At 47.2% G+C, this 23182-nt stretch overlaps 11 protein-coding genes across 11 annotated transcripts; 6 read left to right on the plus strand and 5 right to left on the minus strand.

Moving 5' to 3' along the window:
- Nucleotides 1-349: 349 nt before the first annotated feature.
- Nucleotides 350-897, minus strand: N7533_001527 (General alpha-glucoside permease; the record flags this gene model as incomplete). Its single annotated transcript, XM_057098177.1, has 2 exons — nt 350-687; nt 786-897. The coding sequence occupies 2 exons, from the start codon at nt 895-897 to the stop codon at nt 350-352; spliced, it is 450 nt and encodes a 149-aa protein (XP_056963313.1).
- Nucleotides 898-1574: 677 nt separating this feature from the next.
- On the plus strand, nt 1575-3293 carry N7533_001528 (alpha-glucosidase; the record flags this gene model as incomplete). Its single annotated transcript, XM_057098178.1, has 1 exon — nt 1575-3293. One exon carries the CDS (start codon nt 1575-1577, stop codon nt 3291-3293), a length of 1719 nt encoding a protein of 572 aa, XP_056963314.1.
- A 1121-nt stretch (nt 3294-4414) lies between these two features.
- On the minus strand, nt 4415-5935 carry N7533_001529 (molybdopterin molybdotransferase MoeA; the record flags this gene model as incomplete). Its single annotated transcript, XM_057098179.1, has 1 exon — nt 4415-5935. One exon carries the CDS (start codon nt 5933-5935, stop codon nt 4415-4417), a length of 1521 nt encoding a protein of 506 aa, XP_056963315.1.
- A 2550-nt stretch (nt 5936-8485) lies between these two features.
- N7533_001530 (Zn(II)2Cys6 transcription factor) lies at nt 8486-10420 on the plus strand (the record flags this gene model as incomplete). The annotated part of the gene is made up of 2 exons (XM_057098180.1): nt 8486-8601; nt 8635-10420. 2 exons carry the CDS (start codon nt 8486-8488, stop codon nt 10418-10420), a joined length of 1902 nt encoding a protein of 633 aa, XP_056963316.1.
- Nucleotide 10421: 1 nt separating this feature from the next.
- On the plus strand, nt 10422-10686 carry N7533_001531 (uncharacterized protein; the record flags this gene model as incomplete). The annotated part of the gene is made up of 2 exons (XM_057098181.1): nt 10422-10500; nt 10556-10686. 2 exons carry the CDS (start codon nt 10422-10424, stop codon nt 10684-10686), a joined length of 210 nt encoding a protein of 69 aa, XP_056963317.1.
- Nucleotides 10687-10953: 267 nt separating this feature from the next.
- Nucleotides 10954-11850, minus strand: N7533_001532 (short-chain dehydrogenase; the record flags this gene model as incomplete). Its single annotated transcript, XM_057098182.1, has 1 exon — nt 10954-11850. One exon carries the CDS (start codon nt 11848-11850, stop codon nt 10954-10956), a length of 897 nt encoding a protein of 298 aa, XP_056963318.1.
- Nucleotides 11851-11959: 109 nt separating this feature from the next.
- On the plus strand, nt 11960-12151 carry N7533_001533 (uncharacterized protein; the record flags this gene model as incomplete). Its single annotated transcript, XM_057098183.1, has 1 exon — nt 11960-12151. One exon carries the CDS (start codon nt 11960-11962, stop codon nt 12149-12151), a length of 192 nt encoding a protein of 63 aa, XP_056963319.1.
- A 703-nt stretch (nt 12152-12854) lies between these two features.
- Nucleotides 12855-14270, plus strand: N7533_001534 (uncharacterized protein; the record flags this gene model as incomplete). Its single annotated transcript, XM_057098184.1, has 1 exon — nt 12855-14270. The coding sequence occupies one exon, from the start codon at nt 12855-12857 to the stop codon at nt 14268-14270; it is 1416 nt and encodes a 471-aa protein (XP_056963320.1).
- A 572-nt stretch (nt 14271-14842) lies between these two features.
- N7533_001535 (major facilitator superfamily domain-containing protein) lies at nt 14843-16608 on the minus strand (the record flags this gene model as incomplete). The annotated part of the gene is made up of 5 exons (XM_057098185.1): nt 14843-14980; nt 15046-15456; nt 15616-16174; nt 16243-16359; nt 16424-16608. 5 exons carry the CDS (start codon nt 16606-16608, stop codon nt 14843-14845), a joined length of 1410 nt encoding a protein of 469 aa, XP_056963321.1.
- An 830-nt stretch (nt 16609-17438) lies between these two features.
- On the plus strand, nt 17439-19902 carry N7533_001536 (transketolase family protein; the record flags this gene model as incomplete). The annotated part of the gene is made up of 5 exons (XM_057098186.1): nt 17439-17632; nt 17691-17800; nt 17857-18339; nt 18394-18911; nt 18985-19902. The coding sequence occupies 5 exons, from the start codon at nt 17439-17441 to the stop codon at nt 19900-19902; spliced, it is 2223 nt and encodes a 740-aa protein (XP_056963322.1).
- Nucleotides 19903-21141: 1239 nt separating this feature from the next.
- N7533_001537 (sugar porter family MFS transporter) lies at nt 21142-22892 on the minus strand (the record flags this gene model as incomplete). The annotated part of the gene is made up of 3 exons (XM_057098187.1): nt 21142-21872; nt 21936-22726; nt 22795-22892. The coding sequence occupies 3 exons, from the start codon at nt 22890-22892 to the stop codon at nt 21142-21144; spliced, it is 1620 nt and encodes a 539-aa protein (XP_056963323.1).
- Nucleotides 22893-23182: the final 290 nt, after the last annotated feature.

Below are 23182 nucleotides of genomic sequence, written 5' to 3' on the forward strand. Positions count from 1 at the left end.
AGTTTCAAGTGGCATTATTGTATCGTATCGTCAATGTTGCAGTTGGGGTTTTATTGGCGACAATCAAACGCAGGAGGGCCTTGCGTGCCTCCTCGGGGCGTTCTTTTCGCATCAGCCACCATGGCGACTCGGGGGCTAGAGCTACGCCGATAATGATCGGGACTGGCCAAAACCATTGGATGGCAAATGGAATCTTATACCCCCATTAGTTAGATCGGCCTTGCATGCCTTTGAGCAACCCATGAGAAAGTCAGCACCGGGAAGCATGATTTTTGAAAATTGTGTCTTGCCGCTGCAATCAATTGACGCATCACCCATCACAGATTGACATAAGTCGTCAAATATGGTTTTAATACAACAGGGCAGACCTCCGAAGCATAGAAGTAGCCGTGGTTTGGAAAGCACCCCATGATATGCCAATTAAGATCTCTTTCACCAAAAGGACTGAAAGGTTTTTCGCAAAGAAGATGATAAAGACGAAAGCAATACATGCCACCATGGCAGCAATGATGCTCTTGCGATAGCTAAAGCGCTCGACGATCATACCAGTAGCAAGCAAGTCCAAAATCCGACCAACAAGGCACCCGTTCATAAATCCAGATTGCCACGCTGAGGTTGTTTGATAGCTTCCGTCCGGCTGGTTGACACCAAAGGTAGATTGGAATGGACAATATGCAAACAGCGTAGCTAGAGTGCATTGTCATATCCTTCCATGACCAAGTAGGTGGAGAAAAGAACTGACCACCCCACAGCGTGAGGGTACATCTTCAAAGTCTGAGGCAGACTCATATTATGTTCGGCTTTAGTTGCTCGTTTTGCCTCTGGAATGACATCGGGATGGGGAATTTCGTTTCTGCCATGATGCTTGGGATCGTCGCCGGAACTTAGACGAGACATCGTGGTTAACCTTGGAACTTGAAGTGATAGTATAAAATATCTTGAATATTCTGGACGAAACTTAATATTTCTTCGGTATCCTTTTGTATAGTACCAAAATGGCCTTTATATAAGACTTGTCGCAAGACCTGACAAGCTCAACCTCCTCAGGATAGCCAACCATTTGTCGTACCGAAATTTCTCTCCGGCTGGCGTGACGCGGATGGAGCCATATCGCGGGGTAAGAAAGTTTGGGGTTGATCTAGATAGCAGGGGTGATCAAAGGAAATCTTGTGCATGAGCCTAAAATTGGCATTGTGTATCAGCCACTGGCAGCCAAATTGTTTTCACGAAATCCGGAACAGCACCACATTGAGGCAGGTCAAAGAGTTAATCGGTCCGAGATAAGACCAATTAAATGCACGAGTCGGGTGTGCCAGGCTGGCGTGCTTGCCAGCGGGGTAATGATCTCGGACCAATAATAGACCAATTATACTCCCTTGTCCGACATCAGTGGAGAAATGTAGCAAGATAAAAGAATCAAGGGCAGTTTCTTTCAATTTCGTCAAATTTTTGCATTCAAACCACTCATTTATTTAGTTCGACTCGAACTGTCTAAGGGTTGATTCGATTCTAACCTTACCAACTTTTACCAACTTTCCAAAGTTCTCCGCTTGAATCCTATCTTAATCTTCAACATGTCATCTCCATGGTGGAAGAATGCTTCAATCTATCAGATATATCCTGCCAGCTTTAAAGACACAAACGGCGATGGAATCGGCGACCTGCCAGGCATTCTGAGTAAGCTGGACTATATCAAGTCCCTAGGCGTTGACTCAATCTGGATATGCCCAATGTACGACAGTCCTCAGTACGACATGGGCTACGACATTTCAAATTACGAAGAGGTCTATGCACCTTACGGCACTGTCGCCGACGTCGAAGCTATCATCGCAGCATGCCACGAGCGCGGTCTACGAATTCTACTCGACCTAGTGATAAACCATACTTCCTATCTCCATGCATGGTTTAAAGAATCAAGATCCTCCAAGTCGAGCCCCAAGCGAGACTGGTACATCTGGCGCCCAGCAAAATATGACGCCGATCGAACCCGTCGTCCTCCCAACAATTGGCGCAGTTATTTTGGCGGTAGCGCTTGGGCATTCGACGATCAAACGCAGGAGTATTACCTCCATCTGTTTGCCGCGCAGCAGCCTGATCTGAACTGGGAAAATCCGGAAACACGAAAGGCAATCTACGACTCGGCCGTTACTTTCTGGCTGGAAAAGGGAATCGATGGATTCCGCGTCGACACAGTGAACATGTATTCGAAAATGTCATTCGTCGATGCTCCTGTTATTGACGAGCGCCTTGAATGGCAGCCGGCACATTCCCTATTTTGCAACGGGCCCCGAATCCATGAATTCCTGCTCGATTTGGGCCAAATATTAGCTAAATACGACGCAATGACAGTCGGCGAGCTCCCTCATACCCCGGAAATTGCCGAGGTACTCAGCTACGTCTCAGCCAAGGAGAAAAAGCTCAGTATGGTCTTTCAATTCGATGTGGTTGAAGTCGGGACCGGTGATCCAACGTTCAACACAAAACCACGCAACTGGACCCTCCCCGAGCTTCGCAAGAGAATCGCACAAACCCAGGAACTTGTGCCCACCGATGGCTGGAGCACATCGTTTCTTGAAAATCACGACCAAGCTCGATCGATTTCACGATGGGGAAACGAGGAAACGCCAGAAAACTGGGCACTCAGTGCAAAGATGCTGGCTATCCTGGTCACGACACTCTCCGGGACGGTTTACATCTACCAAGGACAGGAAATTGGCATGGTTAATTTCCCGCTCGAGTGGGACATTGAAGATTACAAGGATGTTAATAGTATAAACTACTACAAGTTCATCCAAGATTCAACACAGAATGACCCGGCCGCCGTCAAAAAGGCCAAAGAAGCGCTGGCCCACCTGGCCAGAGACCATTCGCGCATTCCAATGCAGTGGGATGGCACAGCGAATGCTGGGTTCACCACGGAGTCTGCAAAACCCTGGATGCGCGTGCATGATGAATACCCGACTCTCAATGTCGAGAAGCAGCAGGGTGATTCAAAATCAGTTTTGGCCTTTTGGAAGGAGGCGCTACGTGTGAGAAAGTCTTTGCCTAAGGTATTCGCGCATGGTGTTTTCGGTGATACCGATCCCTCCGATGAGTGTCTCTTTGTTTTCGAAAAGACTGGTGATGATCAGAAACTTCTTGTTTTGCTGAACTTCACTGCTGAAGCAAAACCTATTGATATCGCGGAGCGACTTGGGAATTCACCACCGAAGGCCATAATCAAGAATTATGAAGATGAGCCGCTAGATTTCTTGCGACCGCTGGAAGGTCGTGTTTATCTCTTCGATAAATAAAAGATTATGCCAGCAGGTCCCAGAGTTTTGCATGACTTCGGCATTTGATTCAAGTTGATAGATCGAGAGTTTTGGAAGATCGTACTATACCTAGGTATTTCATGATCGTCATCAGAGACACCTGGGCCTTGAGCACATTCAAGATCAGTTCGTAGCAGTTATGTAACGGTCGCTCTCAGAGTAGCAACTCGATTTCTTTGATCTCGGGATACTTCAAACGTATCTGCTCAAACTTTTGCGTAAGAACTGCCGGTCGCAAGTCCGCTCCAACTGAGGTTCAGAGTCACAGCGGCGAAAATATAGGTGAAGGAGGCTGCGCCGTGACTCTTGTTAATATGCAAGATCATATCTCGGGCTTCAGCTTCTGTCACAACTGGGCTAATGGGCTAAACGCATTCGGTGTAGCTGGGTAAGAGGTCGAGAAAGAATTCCGGGCTGGGATGTGATTGAATTGAAGAAGGTATTGACCCTGATGAGTTCCATGTTCGGCACTCAGTGATTACACTGCCTCGTCGCCGGTCCTTTCGCGTACGCTGGACCGAGTGAGGGGCATATGTACATTTGAGGCCAAGGTGAGTGCATTGCTGGCATTTGGTCTGGCCATTACAGCGAACTTTCCGGCGTTTGCAAGGGTCGCAGGCTCTGGAAGCTCACTGTTGAGCCATGTTAGCCAGTACGAATATTGCGGGGGAGGTGCGGAGAGAAATCGGAGAAATTGGGGAGAATGGGGCAAAAGGGAAGGGAGTGGGGGCGCGGGGAAACGAGAAGAGAAGACCGGGGTACGGAGTACAGCAATATTCAAAATTGGTTTCTATGTTTTACACAGAGAAACTATTTTAAGCCCTATTTAGGCGATCAGGTGACCAAAATATGATCCGTATACAAAAATTACTAGATTTAGCAAAATTAGTGAGAGTTACGCTAGTGCGGATAAATTGAGGATATAGTATTGAAGCCATATCCGATATCTGCAATTTGCGGATATGGTATTGGATCTCATATCCATTGGAGCGGATATGTCGCAGTCTATCTGTGGTATATACCACAGAGGTACCTGGAAACCAAATATCCGTCAGTCCTGGAAGAGATATTCCCGTGTACTCAAAATTATAGTAGACCCCTCAGCAAATAAGTCGAGTATCTGAGCCGGAACAAGGGCCCATGAGCAGCGCTTCCACAATTTCGCCTTTCAGACAGACTCCTCGTCCTGCACGAAGTACAATTAATGCATTAGCCTCCATCCTGCTACTACCCACAGTATCCTGCGCCCCTCTAGCTTCAGTACTTATGCCAGTGGCATATAACCTGGCATCTGAGAGTGAGGCCGTAACGATGGCAAGGTGGTACTCAGTTCTCTTGGGATCGAGGGGAATGTGATGTGTCAGAACGACGGCGACTCGAGGTAGACCAAATTTTGATCTCTTCCGAGGTCTAACACCGACAGTGCTCAACCTCTCATTCAGACCACTCATTTTGTTTAGTGAAGGTAGAACAAATAAGTTGAAAGCCACTAGTGCTGATGCTGGATCACTGGGAAGCGAAAAGATAGGTATAGAGGGTAACTGCGGTACGCCATTTTCGTCGGAGCTAGGTGTTGTCGCAAATGTGATATGGCTGCTGGGTTTCATGAGAACGCGATCGAAGTGGATGAAACCGCCAAGAGTCTCTATAACACCGTAAAGATCTAACTCGTTTATGAATGCACCATGAATGAGTAATATCAAGTCCACCCCAAAACGCATGGCACGTTTAAGCTCACTATGCATCGTCGCGTGAACGGTCCCGAGGTCCTCAATCTCAAAACCCCGTGAGATCAAACTGGATAACACACCCAAACGATTGGCATTTTGCAAACGAGAAATATTTTCCGCGTCCCCGTCGCTCATGCTGAGCAGGCCCACTCGGGGCTTCTTAAATATTCTGACGTTTTGAACACCCGCCATAGCGAGCAAACCGACTGCCCCGGATAAAGGTGTGAGAGCATCGCCACGGGCAAAGATTCGGGACCCGCCAGCGATGTAACTACCAGGATCGCGAATATTATTCCCGATAACGATATTATCGGTCGTGGCTGTGATGTATTTTCTTTCCATTCCCTCGACCGTCGCGTCTTCTTCCTTGATTACGGCGTTGGCATTAGGAGGAAGGCGTGCACCAATTGTAGTCCTCATAACGGTCCCTAGTTGAAGAGGTCCCAGACTACTGGTGCCGGTACCAGTAGCGAATACTATTGGAAATGTCCCCTTTGAAGATTTTCCTTCTTCCAAAGCAATCGCATAGCCATCGACGGCGCTGACGTGGCAAGATGGCACCATTGTTTCAGCATAGACGTCCTCAGCAATAACTGAGCCAATGATAGATGTGGTCACTGGAGTGTTGACGGCAAAGGGTGAAAGAGTCTGATCACTGATTATGCGCAGTGCCTCATCTACCGATAAAAATGTCGATGTTGAAGCATGGCAGACTTGCGTCGAGCGAATGGTGAGGTCCCTCCGGACATGGTCGCTGCAATGCTGGTGTCCTGCCTGTGGCTGAGGTTGAAAAAATTGAAAGAAGCGCTGACTGGGAGTAACGCTGGCCATGTGATCCACTTTCATATCCCTAGCATCGGAAGAAATTGCGATAGAACTGTGACTCGCCATTTTGGAATCAGGTGTAAGCTCCAGATCTGCCAGGAGGTACCTTGACTTATGTGGTTGAGGTACTCGACGATGAGTTGACGAGTGACTTCACAAGTATAGGACGGCAATGAATTGTGAGACCCGTGAATTTTCACATGTTGACCTTGCCACACTCATTTTTCAATGTAAACTCCTGATACTGTAGAAGATGGATATCTGATTTGTGAAGCCATGGTGATCGAAGCGAACGGCTGATGTGGTCCCGAAGCGAGCTGGTCAGTAAGCGAGCCACTACCCAACATACCAACAAATGGACGAATCATAACAACATCGATAAATTATAACTTTACTTCGCGAAGGGATCTTGGGAGGATGTATGAACTCCGTTCGTGGAAAATCAAGCTTTGATTAGTACAATTGCAGTTTTCAATCACCTGCTCGCTTCATGTCAGCTTCGCTTATTGTCCAGCCCCTCGCTTAATGACCACATGGTGAAGGCACCAAATTTAAACTTGAATATTTTAACAACAATCACTCCGACCTGTTACAACTTTTGAATCACCTGGGCATGATACTACCTATCAAAGTTAGAACCATACTAGAACCAAAGTCAACGCATCTTGTGGCTGTGAATATATTGTGTTGCGAAATTTCGCATTTGGCATGGCGTTTTAGGGGTGCGTCGCCTAATAGCCGATTAGCATGAATTTTCAACAACATTATTAGCCTAGGATGACAAGGCCATCTTGAAACACAACTACTTGCCCTGTACAGTTGCGAAGCAAAAATATGAGCACCCCAGAAGTGGCAGTATTCGGAGGCAATATTAAGGGCATCCCCTGGTATAGATTCCAAGTTGAAGAAAATTAGAACACAGATTTGTGGTTTTTGAAGTCATGATCCACCATAGCTGCCTCGCAGGGAGAGAAAAGAGAAGCGCTGGCTCAGAAAGAAGTACACACTTGGAAGACAGGCACAGATGATCCCAACTGTAATTTCCGCACAGGTGAAAAGATCCGTCCGCTTGGTTGTCCATGTTGTATCAACTGAGTTTTGATATGAGATCACCCATACCAGCCGGACAATCGTCACAATTCACACCAGACCACCTGTTGCCAAAGGAGCAATAACTCTAAGCTTATTCATAAGGGGCAGGTGAAGCACGGGAATCACTACCATTGGCAGAGCAAATATAATCAAGTCAGTAATTACACTGAAAGTTGTCTCAGCAAGGAAGACCTTCAGGACATCGAGACACGCCCCATTAGTAGCTTCGGTACCAAGCCAAAAGGCTTTAATAGGGTTGCAGATGCGGGCCTTTACCACCAATGCTGCGATAGTGTATGCCGCTAGTGCCGTAATGAGTGAGTAAATAAACGTAGCTAATCTCCGATATGGTGAAAATAGTCGTGCGAGCGTAAATAAAATCGACAATTTGACTCTCAATTTAAGCGGGCTGTATAGAACATTTATTATACAAGAGGTCGTAGCACGAATCTAGTTAAATGATACTGCTCTTGCGTATATAGGTGGTTCACCTGCCTTCAAAAAAAAGAAACATATTATTCTTCCGAATATCCCATTGATGGTATCCTCCACCTCCACATGCTGCTGAAGAGAGATAAATTTCAATATCAATTGTAATCAGATATATTTTCCGAGAAGTACCAAAATTTGAAGAGAGCTACATTATAAGAGTCAATATGATGAACTGAATAATACATTACCTCCATGTGCAAAATCCTCGTACCCAAGATATTAAACGCATCCCTAAACCAAATTCAGTATACGGCAACGTCAGATAACTAGTCCGGGGAGCTGCTTACAATCATTAGCACAAAACACTGCTGCTTGAACAGTTTGACAAACAGCCTCGTTATAACGAAGCATGCGACAACAGGGGTACAAAGCGACTGTGTCACTATCAGCCACAGGTGAATGCCTCCTAATGGTTTCTCGAGATACGGTATAACACCAGGCGGTGGCGGAGCAGCTGGCTCTTGCGACATGAGAATAGTAAAGACATGAGTTACGCTGTCTCCGTTTCAAAGGAAGGTGGGGATTTATGAAACGCTTTAGCATGCAGCTTGAGGTTCTAGAGGTGGTCTACTTTCTGGACAAAGGCAAAAAAGCCAGTGCTTGTCATGTAAATGCCATTAATATATGCGTGTTCAATGTGAAAGACTGGAAGCATTAGTGACGTCAAGACTCCCAGGGACACGAGTTAAATAGTCAATACAATTTTCGTCTGTGCTTATGGCAACTTCTGAAAAGTTCCATATTTCGCTTTGTAAAAGACTGTTATATCTAGTATTTTATTATGAATTTTTTTTTCTGAAAATCTTGATGTGATCTAATCAAGAAGCCTGTTGACTGTGTTTTTGAGAATGACTAATCAAGACGCGGGCTGTAGTTAACTATCAAACCCCTAATAGTCACCTTAGTTGGCATACTTAAATGCCTTAGGCATAAGGCATCCGCGTGTGCCGCCTAAGGTGACTTTTATTTAAATTATTACATTGGGGGCAGCGCCCTCGAGACGAATCCACCATCCACCGCAATGCCCCCCCCATGAATGTCGTCGGCAACTCACGGCAGACGTCAACGACGGAGGCTGGCGAATCGGGGCATCGTCGTCGACGTATCAGACCCTCACGGGCACGTGGATTGAGAACCAGAACAGGGTGGTAAGCTGATAGTCTGCTCAGTCAAATCCGAAGGCCCCTAAGCGAGAGCTCACATGCACATCACAGCCTCACTTGCAGAGAGAGACGCGTGAAATGCGACGATGGTAAACCCACATGCTTACGATGCTCCAAGTCTGATCGAATCTGTCGTTATGCCCAGAATATTACTCAAGACGTTGATCAACAACATGCCGCCAGAGCCGAGAACGAGGGAGAGCCCACTAGGACACACCCAGACTCTCGGGAGAACACGAGGTCTGAGGACATAGCCTCCATTGGCGATGGCAGAGCCAACAATATACATGCCCCCCAGGTGGAATTTCAAAGTCCTTCCCCACAACAGGGCATCATTGGGATAGCACCGCACCCCCAGGCCACTTGTCCCACCCCTGCCGAGGATGTCGCGCCGCCGCACCGAGGCGACCCGATTGGACCAACGCGGCATAACCACCTGAATGAGCATCACGGGCAGAGGCTGCCCAGCTTTGACTCCACATTCCCAGAATCGCCACTATCGCCGAGTCAGCTATCCCTGCTCAACACCTCCGCCTTTGATTGGTATGATTTGCTAGCACGGGATGCCATCAGCGACATCCAACGGCAGAATGATACCTCGAATGGAGATCCGAGTTGGAAGTCTTTTGAGATTGCCCTCTCTCGCAAACAATCAGTAGCCCCAGAAGATGTTGATTCTCGGCCTGAGCAGGCTAGAAATCACTATGAAGAGCAGCAGCAACAAACACTTTTGCACAATTGCGACGACCGAACTGGCGAATCTGCCCCCGGTCATCATCCATTGTCTATAATTTGGAATACAGCAACTGCGATAGAACTATTGGAAATTGACCTCTCATTCTTCCGGTATTACATCCAAGTTGTTGGGCCAATCCTAGACCTATTTGATCCCGCTCGGCATCTTACCAACGTCGTTCCCCACGTCGCACTACGGAACAAAGGTCTCTTGAAATCAATCCTTGCAGTTGGTGCGAAGCATATGTCACTTTCTTCTTCAAATGTACAAGATGGGGGTTCGTCAAGCAACCAATACCAGCCAAATGAGAATGCTCCCACACTACAAACAGCAACAGGTTTATCGCCAGACTCTGAGACTACTACGTCACACATGGCCACGCAATACTATTACGAAACGCTCCACTATCTTTCACAAACACTGCTGTATCCCGCCTATGCTGACTCGCACGAGATTTTAGCAACAGCTACGATGATCAGCACGTACGAAATGTTCGACTGCGACAGCGTCCCGAACAGCGGCGTATGGGAACAGCATTTGAGGGGCTCTTTCTGGATTCAACGGTCTCAAGACAATGATGGCGAGTCTGTTGACGGTTTGAGGCGGGCCGTTTGGTGGGCCTGGCTTCGACAGGATATTTGGGCGGCTTTCCAAGCAGGACGACCGACTATCACCTTCTGGCGAGCTCGAAAGCCTCTTGAGACCCTGAATTCGGATGAATTGGCGACGCGGATTGTCTACCTGTGCGGAAAGTGCGTTAAATATGCTGCCTCTGATAAAATTCTGCCAAATCAGGATCCAAGAGACCGAATCGATCAAGGCGACCGGCTTCTCAGCGCACTCGCTGATTGGTATCGTATCCTCCCTGTTTCATACCAGCCAGTCACAGTTGCCACAAGCCCGACGTCAAATACTTTATTCCCGCCTATCTGGATCCACCCGACGAACCATGCAGGGGCGATGCAAATGTACCATCTCGCGAGAACAGCCGTGTTGCTGAATCAACCAACGATGGGGGGGACTGAGCACCTACATGCAGCGCGAAAAACAACTTACCGAAAGCGTTAAGATGGTCTGCGGGATCGCAAATTCCTGCCAGGAAAATGAACCGGCGATGGCGTTTGTCAACGTGCAGGCATTATTTGCAGGTCAGTATTTCCCTGATTTTAGTGTTGGTTATCTTTACTGATGGATCCCACCAAGTTGGCCAATTTGTTCGTCTGCCCGAGATGCGTGAAGAACTGCTCAATGTTTTAGATCATATGTTGAGAATCAGCGGATTCCCTTCAAAGGGCCTTCTAGTAGCCCGACTCAAAAAGTGCTGGGAGGAATGATCTCTACCGATACACCTACAGACAAACCAAGCCAATGCAATTCCGGCAATCCCAACTGAGGAGTATGTGTTTTTAATTCTGTCTACTCGATGACGTCGTGGAAGCTAATGATATCCAAGATTTTGAACTAATACAAGTACCTATTCTATATGTTCCAATATATTGACCAAACATTCCTGAATGATGACTTCAATGGTTGTGGCTTTTCCAGTTGCATTATTTTTATCATCAAAATCATACTACCGTTCCTTGGATGATTAAGATCTCCTACCAGGCTCCCACAATGCCAGCAACCGGAATGTCGATTCCTGTAGTATACGAGGCGCCGTCAGAGAGCAGGTAGACATAAGCTCCACCAAGTTCCTTGGGGTCAGCCAACCTGGGCATGCCGCCATAGTATTGCATCTTCAAATCCCAGTCAGGAGCCTGGTCCACAAAATAGGTCATGGCGGTCTTGATAAAACCAGGCGAGATTGAGTTCACCCGGATACCATGCTTGGCCCATTCCATGGCCAGAGTATGTGTCATGTTTCGTACAGCAGCCTTTGTAGCACCATAGGGAGCCGAAGGCGCTGCGCGGTTTGGACGATAAGATGTCATGGAAGCAGTAAAGACAATAGATCCTTTGATCCCCAAATCAATGAACCGACGAGCAACTGTAGTGGCGCAGAAATAAGCGCCAAAAACGTTGAGGTTGAACAGTTGATCCAACTGGGCGCGACTGAAGTCAAATGCTGGTTGATGCTTCGTCATGCCGGCATTCGCGATGAAGCCATGAATAGCACCCCCCTGAGCGATAACAGCGTCGATTGCGGAGTTCACGCTGTCCTCAGAAGTGACATCACAGTGGATGTAGTGCAATTTCTTTGGGTTGGCCTTTTGTATAGCAGTGAACTCCTCGCCCGGCTCGAAAATGTCCAAGCTGAAAATGCTCGCCGCATCGTTGGCTAAGCAAACCTCTGCAAGCGCTAGGCCGATGCCCCTGTTGGCACCGGTAATAGCGATGACCTTTCTTTCCAGTGTAATCTTCCAATTGTGATCGGAGCCTGGTTGGGTGTTCAGGAATGTTGGTGATATACTCGAGGTGGCTTGATTTGGTGCAGTGGTATCGCCGCCATTGTTATTGCCATTGACGGCTTCAATTCCCGACGTACTTGGAGGCATATTGGAAGACAGATTTTTCTGTGAGATAAATGATTCCAAAGGATGTTAGTGACATTAGAATGGGGGGGTTCCCTAATTTAAATCTATCTCAGCACTATCGTCCTGCTAAATGACCGAGCAGCGATCGATAAACTCGAATCGCTTTAGCTCTAGCCGAATGAAGGACCGACGTGTCTTCGCTCTCGCCCGACTTGATCTGATCTTCATTTTTGGGGTTACAAAACGCATTCGAAGAAAGACGCCGGCCTCGCTTAACGGCTTCCACCTGAGTCCCACCGACCTGGAAGCGTACGATATGTGATTGGCGAGGAAGTCCGATAGTTCCTCGCATCGAGTCCCAGGACGGGCCATCTTGGCGAGCATCAGCGCCACAATGTTCTTCTCGGCGACTTGAGACAATGAAAGTGACCCACCACGCCGGGGAGAATTTCCCAATGTCTTTTCCATGTCACTATGAATTGCCACCATTTCGAGGCTTGATGTTCACGAATCACGATCCATATCAAAATGAAGTGAACTACCCCGCCAGGTTATGGGACATGTTGGCAGCAGGCATTATGCATCGATGCGAGACGTCGGTCCCTATTCAGTGGGCTTGAATTACTTGCAAATTCCTCTCTGGTTACTTCACCTCCGTCGTTGGATTTTGGCTTGATTATGCTATACCCCCAAAGGATTAGCTCCGTACTCCGTTCCCCCATCAGCTTGTCATGGTAAAACAAGAGCCTAAAGCTCGACCAAAGCGCAAATCTCGGGGACGTGGACTGCGTGTTACTACTGGGTGGTCGGTGTTCCCTCGTACTTTGGGCTGAGATATTTCGATCTGCTTACACTACTCCAGCGTCATCTGCAAGCGCCGCCATATCAAGTGCGACGAGGTATAAACCCTTCAATATGTTAGTGAAAAATTTCGGTATAGTGATTTCCTAACTCCTTAGACTCGACCTCAATGCGGCCCTTGTAAAACTGGGAACCGATCTTGCATCTATAGTCATGATCCTACTATGCCACTACCTGCATCCAAATCCCCACCAAAACCAGCTGGAAATCGAGTGTGCGAAGAGAGCTTAGGAGATGCTCATTTTCCTTTTGAAGGCCTGCCGGAATCACTTCGGGATCACGAATCGATTCAAGAACCAAATCCTAGCTTCAGGACAGGATATGCGATCGCCCATAACACAGAGGATAATGCGGCACTCCTTACCCCCAGTACACTAAGCACATCTCCTTGTGTTTCAAGACAGGGGCATGGCATGTTCGAAGCGCCCTCGTCGGAAGAGCCGGGGAATAATCAAACCTTCGAATCCCAAGAGCTGTTCTCTGTGACTGACACGACCGACGCGGCTTCCTGGACTTTGCAGCGGCCAATTACGCTCTTGGGGTTGGAGCTTTATCTTTTTCGGCATTTTGTGGAGGTTGTGAGCAAGCTTTTGGATTTTCATGACCCAGAAATCCATTTCACGCGAATAGTCCCTTACCTAGCTCTGAGAAACGTCGGCTTGATGAAAGCATTACTGGCCCTTTCAGCGCGCCATCTTTCTCTGGGAGGGGTGCAAAGGGAAGATTTTAGCTGCATCCCATGTGAGAACGCCGACGTTGAAAAGGATCGAGACAGCACAGCCATTCGAAGCTCAGCGGCGAAATACCACACTGAGTCCCTTCGTTACCTGAAATCGGTCATACATCATCCATCTCATACTCAAAACTTAGATCTAGTTGCCGCTGCCGTTTTAATCAGCACCTACGAAATGATTGATGGTTCGATTCTTAATTGGAAAAGGCACATCGAAGGGATTTTTTGGATTCAACAGTTCCAGGATATTGATGGTGAATGTAAAGGCCTTCAGTCAGCCTTGTGGTGGTCTTGGCTTCAACAAGATACTTGGGCCGCTCTACTCGAGCGACGTCGGACACTCAACATATGGAAGCCAGAAAGGAGAATTGCCTCGTCAACAGCTCCAGAGTTAGCTAGATATGCATGGTATTTGCTTGGCCAGTGTGTCAACTATATATCGCAAGAAGAGAGCCAAGAGGTCTCTGTGCGACGTTCTGATCGAGGAAATGAGCTTCTACAGATGCTCAAGGAATGGTGTGAAGCTCTTCCGTCAGAGTATAAACCTCTGCCATTGACATCAGAGGAAGACATCTTCCCCGCCATATGGGTTAACCCAGCATCTTATGCTGCCGCTTTGCAGATCCAGAACCTCTCCCTCGTGCTTGTAATCTTGCACCATCCTTCCTTAGGATCTATTGTCAACGATCGGCGGCCAAAGCACATGTTAGCTGCAGCTATGAGTATCATATGTGGAATTGCAAGGTCTGTTCACGCAGATGACATAGCCGCCAATCTGGTCTCGATGCATTGTCTTTTTAAAGGTAAAGTATCAAGGACCAAACACTATATGCAAGTTAATAGCTAATTTATAAATAGCGGCAATCTGCCTTCACGATGAGCGTGAAAGACTCGCGCTTTTGAATCTTTTGGACGTTTGTCAACAGAGACTCCGGTGGCCTGAAAAGTCACTTCGAAAGGAGCTAGAGCTTTTTTACTCCAAAAATGCCTTTCTTACCATGATGATATAAATTCAAATGTTGGCCTTTACTTTATAATTGGCACTATCCCTGATATTAAGCCAATCAACACGATTCAAGAGTTTAACACTTGGTTATTCATAAATGGGCCCAATCCAAGATCGACTTCATTTCTTTTCTCCTTAGCTTTTTTCTATATCTAAACAAAATTTGATTATTCTTTCGCAAGAAGTGGACACAAAGGACAAGCCCGTAGCTATTGATAAAAGGACGTGAATTGATACATGATTTTGTCTATTAACCTCGAACTAATGCCTTATCTCGTCTATGATGCCACATAACAGTAGAGGCTTGGTTTCATCCTCTCAATCGCAATATTTACTTGGCGCTCTCCTAGATAATCCAAAATAACAGTGTACACACATGATATTTGTCTTGTGCGCTAGACTCTAGGTCCTCACTAAATGAGCCCCGACCGCAGACGCCGACGGAACCATACATGCAAGAACAAAAAGACAATCACGCCTACTGTCAGCATGGCAGAAATGACCGAAAATCCCATAATGTATTCGGGACTGTCACTCACAGGAAAGAGGTACTGTAAGGTTGATTTTAGTTCTAAGGATGGTTCAGGTAAAATTTTGAGTGAGATCAAATTCTTACCGATCCATATATCTGTGCCAGATTACCCAAGGCATTAACCATAGCTAAGGCAACTGCCCGGGCCTGGGGATGCATACTAGCAAATGCGGAAGATGCATACGCTAAGGTTCCTCCATTCGTAGACCACAGACCGGCTGCCATTAAGACCAGAAGAGCATATCTAGCCGAGAAATCCTGTATGATACATACGAGGATTGAGCAAATCAAGGAAAATCCAAGCCAACAAGCGATGATCAAACCACGCCATGTGGAAATCTTATCACCGTAATAGGAGGTAATTCCAGTTGCAACAAATGCCACGCCATAGATTGGAACGGTCAATAAGTTGATCTCTTTAGTCGATACACTTCCAAAGAGCCCTTTTACCAGGGTGGGATAAAAGTATGTCAGCGTACTCGAGCCAACAATAACCTGTAGATAGTAGTCAGGTTAGCGAGTCGGGAATATCAATGGTGAAAATATCAACCTAAACGGAATAATATCCTCGAAAGCAAAAAAAGGATAATGTGAATCTTTCAGGGACAAAGCAAAGGAAGATCTCGGAATAGAGCATAAGGGACATCAACTAACCATATAACCAATGGTAAATGTCCAAGTGCGAAGGTCTTTACAAGCCACCTTGCAAGCATCAAAATTCCCTAGATGCTCAGTGTCTGGAGTTGTAGCTGTAGAATCCTGACTCGCTAGACGTGCCACGGCTATTTGTCTCTCACGTTCGGAGAGACGTTGAGTCGTTGTCGGGAAATCTGGAAGAATGAAAATCGAAGATATAGCAAAGCCAATCGTGATAACACCTTCAATGATGAAGAGCCATCGCCAACCTCGAATTCCATGAGCACCCTCGAGTCCCTCAACAATTCCGGCAGCAATGAGGCCTCCGAATGCGCCCGATAAAACAGCAGCTGAAATAAACACCCCGAACCTCTTTGACTGTTCAGTTTGCTTGTACCATGAGGATAGGAGGAGTATAACCCCGGGTGCAAATCCGGCTTCAATGCAACCCAGAATCGTTCTCAAGGCTACCAAATGAGCGAAACTTTTGACAGCAGCCATGACACATGTCAATGCTCCCCAGAGGATCATGATTGACGGTAGATAGATCGAGGGGCGTGATCGGCTCAGTGCGAGACTGATGAGAAGAGGTTATAAGTAAATTCAACCAATATTCAATATTATCTTTAGAATGGAATGCCATACTTGCTCGGGACTTCAAAAACGACATATCCAACAAAGAAGACAACCAAGGCAATCGAGTATTGATTGGATGTCAAGTTGAGATCTACCTCCATCCCGGAGATCTTTGCGTTCCCGATACTATTACAGTTCTCACATTCAGTCTTGGAAATTAAATAATCTCTTGCTCAAAAGGCCGACTCACTTGGTTCTATCCAGATAGGACAGTAAATACATCACCCAGATAGTAGGCAGGAGGGTGAGATCAATTTTCTTCACCAGCGCTTTCTCTTCCTCGTCAGTGAATGAGATTGCCCCAATGGCATCCACATTCTCAAACTCATGGGAAGCGATCTCTTTCCCTTGTCCTTCAAGATCTGTTGCGTTCATGATGGCGTGTAATGAAAGCTGGAAGGATAAGTCAAGGGGGTGAATAATGTTGTAGTGGCGGAGACATCGGCCATCTAAAAGAGTATGTCTTAGTATGCTTCCTCAAAGTCGACAGGCCCATTCAGACCTGACATATTAGACTTTGACCGGAATCAGCCCACTTTCCTCGGTTATTCCTCAAATTCACTGGAACAAATATCCACTTCCAAACTCACTCCGCATTCCACTTGCCGCCCCCACAACTTTTGCAACCCCGGTTTACGCCTTCGCATCGAGTCCAACTGTGGGGCCGATCGCCACCAATAACTATCTTGGGCCCCTGAACCTTCTGACATTCCCGGAAACAAGTGTTTTGTTGGGGCGTGATGTTGCGGTGCCATCTTTCGGCAATTCCCGTGAATAGTACTGGCTCTCTACCCGCCTCTCAACCGATTACCACTTTCATTCAACACACTGCTTGACATAACCAGTCGTTAGAATGGGTACCTGGTTTAGTTGGTTTCAGGTTCGGTAGTTTGGGCTGTCGAGGCGAGAGCCATTGACCTCGAAGCGAGGGTTTCCACCAATCATGACGCCGGCCTACACCACTACCACAAAGACCACAGAGTGGCCTCTGGCTACAGATAGCACTCTAGACTCGAATTGAAGTATGCAGGGCTTCGTATCGAACCCGATACGCCATTACACTCACCTCGACTCAATGATACTCAGACACTTCCGATTTCGTGTGGTTCGAGTCTGTTTAAATATAAAATTGGGAGCGGACTCGACTTCCAGCAGTTAACTTTGATTTAGTAACTATCAGGTCACGGTGTTACACGATTTCCATTATGGCACCTACGCTGGAACTACTTGAACAACCCATTGAGAGTTTGCGGACCAAGACAAAACCATCCACCCAGAATGAGGTCTCTCTTCACGATGGTCTGGTCTTAGCAAGTGCGGCAAAACACCAGCGTGTATTGAATGTGTTCCGAGCTTTCATCGCTGATGTCTGTCAGCAGTTTGGCGAAGGTCATGCTGGGTAAATACACCTTGCCTCGAAATCCTTTGGAAAATAAGATGTTAATATGTTATTGAAGGTCTCCTATGGGGATGGCCGCCATTGGAATTGCCTTATATAAATATGTGATGAAATATTCCCCTCGGAACTGTGATTATTTCAACCGGGATCGTCTTGTTCTCTCAAATGGTATGTCTCAATTGTCAATCTGAATACTTGGGTCTAGCTGAGCATGATCGTGATAGGCCATGCATGTCTTTGGCAATATACCTTTATGCACCTCGTGGGCGTCGAAAGTATGACACTCGATCAGCTCAAATCGTACCACTCAGCGAATCTCGACTCACTTTGTCCCGGTCACCCCGAAATCGAGAATGAGGGCATTGAGGTTACAACTGGACCCCTAGGCCAAGGTCTCGCTAATGCTGTCGGGCTTGCCATGGCTACAAAAAATCTTGCTGCCACATACAACAAGCCCGGCCACGAGGTGGTGAATAACATGACATGGTGCATGGTCGGTGACGCATGTCTTCAAGAAGGTGTGGGTCTCGAGGCGCTTTCCCTCGCTGGCCATTGGAAACTAAACAACTTATGTGTTATTTTCGATAACAACTCGGTTACATGTGACGGAAGTGCTGATGTTGCCAACACTGAGGACATTAACATGAAGATGCGTGCTACTGGGTTCAACGTTATCAACGTGTACAATGGTGACACGGATGTCGTCGGTAAGTTTGGAAACCGCCCAGCTCGGTCACAAAGATTCTTGCTAAAATTATCAGCCGTTACGAACGCTTTAATCGACGCTCGATCAAGCGACAAGCCCACATTCCTCAACATCCGCACCGTGATTGGCTTTGGGGCCACCAAGGCTGGCACAGCCGACATACATGGAGCTGCCCTCGGAGTTGAAGAAGTGGCTACCCTCAAAAGGTCGTTCTGTCTCGATCCCGACAACCACTTCTATATTCCACAAGATGTTTATGAATTCTTCCATGACATGCCCGACCGTGGCGAGGCTTATGAGGCGGACTGGCAAGCAGCCGTGGCGGCGTATCGTGCGGAATATCCCATTCAAGCCGGGGAATTTGCGCTCCGTGTTGCAGGAAAGATGCCAGAAGGCTGGAGCAAATATATTCCTTCCAAGGAAGATCACCCTACCGCCTCCACTGCCTCTAGAAAATCCGCTGGTGTGGTGACAAATGCCCTTGCAGGGAATATCAATTCATTCCTGGTGGGCACGGCAGATCTTACTCCTTCGTGCAATGTCGCGTACAAAAATAAGGTTGACTTTCAGTCGGTAAGTTGAGAATAAAGTCTCCCCCTCAAGCTCGACTTCGAATTCTTGATTACAGTTTGTTAAGATGAAATAGCCCGACCTCCGAACATCCTGCGGTCTCGACGGGGATTACAATGGTCGATATATTCACTATGGTATCCGCGAGCATGCAATGTGCGCGATAACAAACGGTCTCTCCGCCTTCAACAGGGGCACATTTATCCCCATGACGAGTACATATTTCGTCTTCCACCTGTACGCAGCTGCAGCGATACGCATGGCCGCACTCCAAGGCCTCCAGCAAATCCACATTGCCACGCACGACAGCATCGGCGTTGGCGAGAATGGTCCTACACACCAACCTATTGCCGTTGCAGCCCTCTGGCGCGCAATGCCTAATCTTCTCTATATCCGGCCATGCGATGCCGAAGAAGTGGCTGGCGCATACATTGCTGCTATCCAAGCGACTTCAACGCCAACCGTCATCTCCCTTTCCCGCCAAGGTCTAACGCAGTATCCTCAGCATTCCTCGCGCGAAGGGACCTTGAAGGGCGGGTATGTTTTCACAGAGGCCGAAAGCGATGATTTCGACGTCAGCTTGATCAGTGTTGGGTCCGAGATGGTCTACGCGATGAAGACTCGGGACTTGCTTCTAAGGGATTACGGGATCCACGCTCGAGTACTTTCTTTTCCATGTACTAGACTTTTCGAAATGCAGACTCGGGAATACAAGCAATCGGTGCTAAAGGCGCGAGCTAACAAGCCCGCTGTCGCGATTGAGGCATATCCATCTAACGGGTGGGAGCGATATGCAGATGCATCCGTCTCGATGAATAGCTTTGGCAAGAGTCTTCCTTCAAAGGAGACGTACGAGCACTTCGGATTTGAGCCGAAGCGCATTGCGGCCAAGGTCAAGGATCTGGTAGACGAAGTCAGGCGGGACGGAATTGGGAGCTTGAGGGGGGATTTTAGGGAATTCAATGAGGGCCCACGGATTGGGTTTGAGCATTAGAGAAATACGTATTATGAAAGGCTGAGGTTGTGTTTTTGCAAGAAGGGTGTTGACTACAAGGTGTTATTGTAAAGTTTAAGAAACGTAATATACTAGGTATGTGCCCAGGTGGCCAGTGAGTCATAAGGGCTTTTGGAGAAATTTCTGTTTGATTGTCTTCAAGACCTCGGGACTACTTAAACTTCCAATTTTTGGTACGCCTCTTGGGCGTATTCCCTCTGGGGTGATGACTGGGAATAGGGTTAGGGTTGATCCTGCGCTGGCATGGCTCTATTTATACAGAATAGACCTAGCCTCACAATAGGACTAGATTCCTATCTATAGGAAAGAAAAGACTAGATACATATAGGGTACTCTTTATTTATATATATTTAGTTCTTTATAATTGATTAATCTAAGTTCCTATAGTATACCTAATTATATTATACATAGGGGAAAAAATTACCACTAGAGTTTCCCTTATCCTCTAGTGTTAAAGCTATGTCTCCTAAAAATATAGAAAAATACTTAGAAAATTATACTAAATACGCCAATATCCTAGGGATTCAACTAAAACACTCATGTAATATTGATCAAATATTTCAATATACTGAGATTGATGCCAAACGCGCTATAATTACTTCTGATACTGTTGCCAAAATGGCAGCCATATATATGCTATTACAACATCAAAAAAGTAAGTGTTAGATTAAGCCACTTTCGTATAATAGGATACTCAGTATTAAGGATTTCAATCGCAGTATTACTACAAGCGCGTTCAAATACGAGAGAACTGCTAAAACGAAGCTCCGCAACGCATACAAAAAGCAGTACGGCCGATCGCCACCACCATCTCCAAAACCATTAATTTTGCCGTAGAATGACGCAGAACTGGCAAATTTACCAGATAGTGCCCTATTTAGTATATATACTACGCCGTTGCGTTGATATATTAGGTAGAACTGCAATAAAATTCGATTTGGATGTTAATTCTATGTGGCCAGTACGCTCGGAATGCCACGACCACAATAGAACCTTGTAAAATGAGATCAAAGTAAGTAAGTAAATAGATATATTCCATCAATCGTATATCCAATTTAAGCCATATCGAGCAATTTATCCATAACTCAGTACTAGTAGTCACAAAACGACTCATTCGTAATTCCGCCAAAAACAGCAAAAGCACAATCAAAAACACCCCAAAGTATAAGTAGTTAAAGGGAGCTAAGCACAAATTTCAACAACAATATCCATCACACATCAAACCTCAGTCTTAGAAGCAATGCTCTCAAAGTGAGTAGCATGTTCACCACTCCGCTTCTCATTAGCCTCCATCTCGAGGTCCGCGAGATTGCCCGCCTTAGCAGCACCCGCAACATCACGCACGTCGGTATAATGCACGGAAGGAACCCAGCCAACAGAGTTCCAAGCACGAGGGACCTTGGCGTAAAGTTCATCGACCTGCTCGAGGGACAGACCCTTCGTTTCATAGATACAAGTGTAAACGAAGACAGCGCAGATAAAGCAGAAACCGCCCCAGATAAAGAAGACCTTTGACTGGAGATTTGCGTTGCCGGGCCCGTCGTTGACCATATAGGGGGTTGCGTAGGCGATGGCCCAGTTTAGGAGCCAGTTTGTTGCCGTTGTGATGGAGAGACACTTGGCGCGGGCCTTGAGAGGGTATAGTTCTCCGGTGACGACCCAGGCGACGGGGCCCCAGGAACTGGCGAAGAAGAAGATGTAGATGCAGACGAAAGCGATTAGGACTTTGTTGGAGACGGCTGAGGAGACGGCTGTGCCGACGATTGCGACGATTAGTTGCGAGACGCACATGCCGACGGCGCCGAACATGAGGAGTGGGCGACGACCCCATTTCTCGACCATGTATAGGCCTGGGAAGGTAGAGACGACGTTGATGATGTTGGTGATTAGGGTGATGACGAAGGAGTTTTGAATGCCGGAGTTCTGGAAGAAGGTGGTGCCGTAGTAGACTGTTATGGATATGGTTAGTATTTTGATATTGGCTGTGCTGGTTGAGGGGTGGGATCACGTACAGATGAAGTTGACACCGGCGAGTTGCTGCAGAGCTTGGACTGCGCAACCTGTAGCGAGACGCTTGCCGAGGGAGCCGCGGACGATCTCCCAGTAGGTAGCCTTACCGAGACGAAGCTCGAACTCGTGGTTTGCTTGGATCTCCGAGAGTTCTTCGATGACGGCGGAGTCGTTGACGTCGACACGGCGGAGACGGGCAAGGGCCTTGGCAGCCTCCTCGTGCTTATCCTGCTTGATGAGGAAACGAGGAGTCTCGGGCAGAACGATCATTCCACCGACCAGAATAATAGCCCAGGCAAATTGAACAGCAACAGGGATCCGATAGCAGCCGGTATCTTCGCGGTCCTTGGTAGAGTTGTTGACGATGGCAGCAAGCAGCAGACCAAAGGTGATGGCTAATTGGTAGGCGCCGACGATAGTACCACGAATCCACTTGGGAGCAGTCTCGGACTGGTAAAGGGGGATGGTGGCAGACAGCAGACCGACACCCAGGCCGGCGAAGAAACGACCAGCCACAAACAGAGGAATGGCAGTAGCGGCAGTTTGCAGGATAACACCGAAGACAAAAACGAAGGTGTTGAAGATCATGGCAAGGCGACGACCGAAGTGATCGGCCATCGGGGCAGCAAAGAGGGCACCGAAGAATGTGCCTGCAGAGAGGAGACTAACAATCATACTAGACTGCGAGCTAGTTACATCGGGGAGATTATCCTTGGGGTTTGTGTAGCCGGTCGAGAACAACTCTCGCCAGTATTTCATGGCAAGGATACCACTGATGGTACCGGTGTCATATCTGAGAAAAGCCAGCACGTTAGGATTCGACGCCGTAGTCATCTCAGAGTGGGAAGAATATCGACATACCCGAATAGAACACCGCCAAAGGCAACAAATAAACCGATGATGATGGCCGGTGTCGCTGAGCCGACGGCATCATCAGGCTTCTTGATAGCGAAACCCATAGTGAGGGTGGTCGTGTGATGAATTAAGGGTAGGAGGATGCAATGAGTATGAGGTAAGGTGGGAGGAACTGATCAAACTGATGATGATAGTATAATGTATAGTAGACTCACACAGTCAACAAGAAAAGAAAACAGCGGGGGAAGACAAAGACAGAAAAAACAAACTTCAAAAGAAAGAAAAAGAAAAACAAGAGGATGAACAGTGCTTCTTGTACTCCACACCCGCAAACGAAACCACGAGGGCCAAGAGGCAGCAAAACCCGGACATGATCAACCTCCGCACTCCTTCA

The sequence above is a fragment of the Penicillium manginii genome (genome assembly GCF_028828005.1).
Source record: "Penicillium manginii strain IBT 31320 chromosome Unknown utg000002l:1.0-5564898.0:1.0-5567710.0, whole genome shotgun sequence".
NCBI lineage: Eukaryota > Fungi > Ascomycota > Eurotiomycetes > Eurotiales > Aspergillaceae > Penicillium > Penicillium manginii.